The sequence below is a fragment of the Cyprinodon variegatus genome, unplaced genomic scaffold (assembly GCF_000732505.1).
Source record: "Cyprinodon variegatus isolate N-32 unplaced genomic scaffold, C_variegatus-1.0 Scaffold33, whole genome shotgun sequence".
Taxonomy (NCBI): Eukaryota; Metazoa; Chordata; class Actinopteri; order Cyprinodontiformes; family Cyprinodontidae; genus Cyprinodon; species Cyprinodon variegatus.
In genome coordinates this window covers 579,192-581,886 of record NW_015150486.1, presented here as the reverse complement: position 1 = coordinate 581,886, position 2,695 = coordinate 579,192, and the positions used below count along the sequence as shown (strand labels likewise).

The window sequence follows — 2,695 nt, the reverse complement described above, 5'->3', positions numbered from 1 at the left end:
CTTTCGCTGGGCCACACGGACTTTAAGCTCCCACCAAAGATTTTCTATTGGATTCTATTTTCTATTGAAAAATCAACAGTGTATCAAATACTTGTTCTCCCCACTGTATTTAAAACATCGGTATGTGTGAGGCCGCAGATCCAAAGCTCTACTGTACATCTGTTATGTTTTGTTTTTTGTTTAAAAAAAATGTTTTGAACTTTACCACTTTCTGTCTCACCTTGGGTCCATCTGCCCCCTTTTTATGACAGTTAAATGACTGAATTGTAAATTCTTGGAAGCTGAAACTGAAATCCTCCACCTCTGTTCAGTGATGGCTTTTCTCTTTTCACAAAGATGACTCCTTTGACCCCTCTTTCAAAACATCTGTCCTCCCTGTATAAAATCTGAACTCTTTTGTCTTCAATGGTGTGTCCTTTCTTCTTAAGGTGTGAGTGGACAGCTGAATCTTGCCCAGGGCGAATGGCTCTCCTATACTGTGCCATATTATTGTGTAATTGTTGTTTGGTTTCTCCAATATAGGAGGCTGTACAGTTCTCACAGCACTGGATCACATACACAACACCCCTCAGCTTAGGTTCGGGTGTTCTGTCTTTATCTCTTGACAAGTTTTAGTTTTACACTTGCACCCCAAGAACCAACATTTTATTTCTCACCTTGCATGTTTCAAATGATTTTCCAACTGCATTTTATTACCACTTTACCTCCTTCATTTAGCATTTCTGTGACCTTTCTGGTCCCTGTGCATTTTCCCAACAGTTTTCCTTTTTCACTTAGCTTTTGTGTGACTGTTCTGGTCCCTAAACACACTGAAAACCAAGTTAAACTTATCTTAGAGGAACTTCTGGTTACATCCAGAAAGATTGTTTCACAAATCGCTGCCTATGAATTCCATTTTAAAAAGGGATTTTAAAACGCAACATAAAACAGAAAATGCATGTGGAAAAAGGAAATTACCTTTTTAAATGTTTGTTAAGGAAAGTTATCTATAATCAGATTATGGTTTTTAATTCTCCATCTAGAAATAGGATTTAAAAAATACGTCTTCAAATTGCAGTATTTTATAATAAAGTAATATATATTAAACACCCTTTTTTATAAATGCACTACTATGAAAACTTTACAAATAGTTTACATTTTAAATGTATGATTTAAATGTTATATTAGAGATGATTGAATTACTCTTTTAGTGACTCTCCTGGTCCTCCATTCCTGAAGGGTTCTAATAAATTCTGGTCAGATTCTTTTTCAGATTTTTTTTTTTATATCCATGGTTGTTCTGTAATTTAGTCATAAACTTAGTTTTAACCCTATAATGCCAAATGTATCGTATTTGATACATACGGTTTCTGAAATGTTTTGCGTCTGACACCTTTTGCATAATTTGATGGTAAAAACTTTGCTAAAAATCCTGTTGTACACAATCAGATATACCTGATAACAAAAAAAAAGTAATTTTCTGTTTTGTTTTATTCTTGGATTGGGCTTTAAAGGGTTAAATGATTCATGATGGCATAAACGTATCCTAATTAACCTTGAGTGCGTTCTTAAGTTTCTCCTTCGCCTTATTCTGAGAGCCCGGAATCCTATGTTGTTGTTTTTTTTTCTCTGCAGCCGAGCCGCTGGATGGAGAGGAGTACCTGGACATTATAGGCATCATGAGAAACCAAGCGGGTCGGTATGAATGCAAAGCCAGCAACGACGTCGCCACACCTGATGTCAAATACGTCAACGTGGTCGTAAACTGTAAGTAGCAACATTCATCCACACATGCTCTATACATGTAATGTCTACAGTTATTGAAAATGACACACAGAATATGAAAGCCCATAAAAGTGATCAAAGGATGTGAAGTAAAGCTAGGCGTGGACTGGAGGTGTCTTCCACTTTTGGGAGATTTGGTGTGTGAGGCGGAGAGAGGAGATTTCTTGCACTGATTGCTGCTATTACTTCCATGTCAGGTTTCACCCACCACATCATCCTTTAAATAGACACTTAGAATTTCAAAAGAGGATAATTACATCCTTTCAGGGGTCTATATTATACAGATTTTGACTCTTCGGGGTTTGATAGACAGCTCATGAGACATCACTAAACTAATTACTCCTCAAGGTATTCAGAAATTCTCTTTGATCTGAACAAATCATGTGTGGCTGTTTGCCCAAACCGTACTTACGCCAGGTCTGGGTGCCAGATAGGAGCACATAAGCTTTCTTTTAGAATTGAATCATAAATGGAAGATGGGCATAAATCCATTTGGGAGGTTTCTCTAGCCATTGTTTGTAAGGATGTGTGTGGGTGTGTTTGATGAATATTAATGTATCTGTTAAAAGAGGCCGTATCTTTTGAAACCTTAATAATCTGTTCTGCTTTCGCTGATGTGTGAATTTGATGAGTTAAAACTTTATTTCAGCTATAAAAAAAAGATCTGCTTGGATGATCCCATAAAGAGTACTTGATCTTTTATATACTTTTAATTATTGAAATGAAGTAAAGGGAGTTTTTGCTAGTACTTTATATGAGGAGTCAGGCTATGATTCCTACCGGAGAGGATTAGGGCCACTGAAAAAAAAAAGTTTAACTGATTTTTATTTTTTATTTTATTTCAGTATAGTATGGGAAAAAAGTCAGAATTCTGACTTTAATCTCAGAATTCTGACTTTTTTTCTCAGAATTCTGACTGAATTCCAGAGAT

The 2,695-nt window shown here is 36.0% G+C and overlaps 1 protein-coding gene across 2 annotated transcripts in view; it reads left to right on the top strand.

The window, feature by feature from the left end:
• Positions 1–2,695, top strand: part of lsamp (limbic system-associated membrane protein) — a 723,954-nt gene that overhangs the window by 688,818 nt on the left and 32,441 nt on the right. For both annotated transcript variants that reach the window (XM_015401821.1, XM_015401813.1), the window contains one exon: positions 1,615–1,746. In XM_015401821.1, the coding sequence (XP_015257307.1) occupies positions 1,615–1,746 (132 nt within the window). The remainder of the gene's footprint in view (positions 1–1,614; positions 1,747–2,695) is intronic.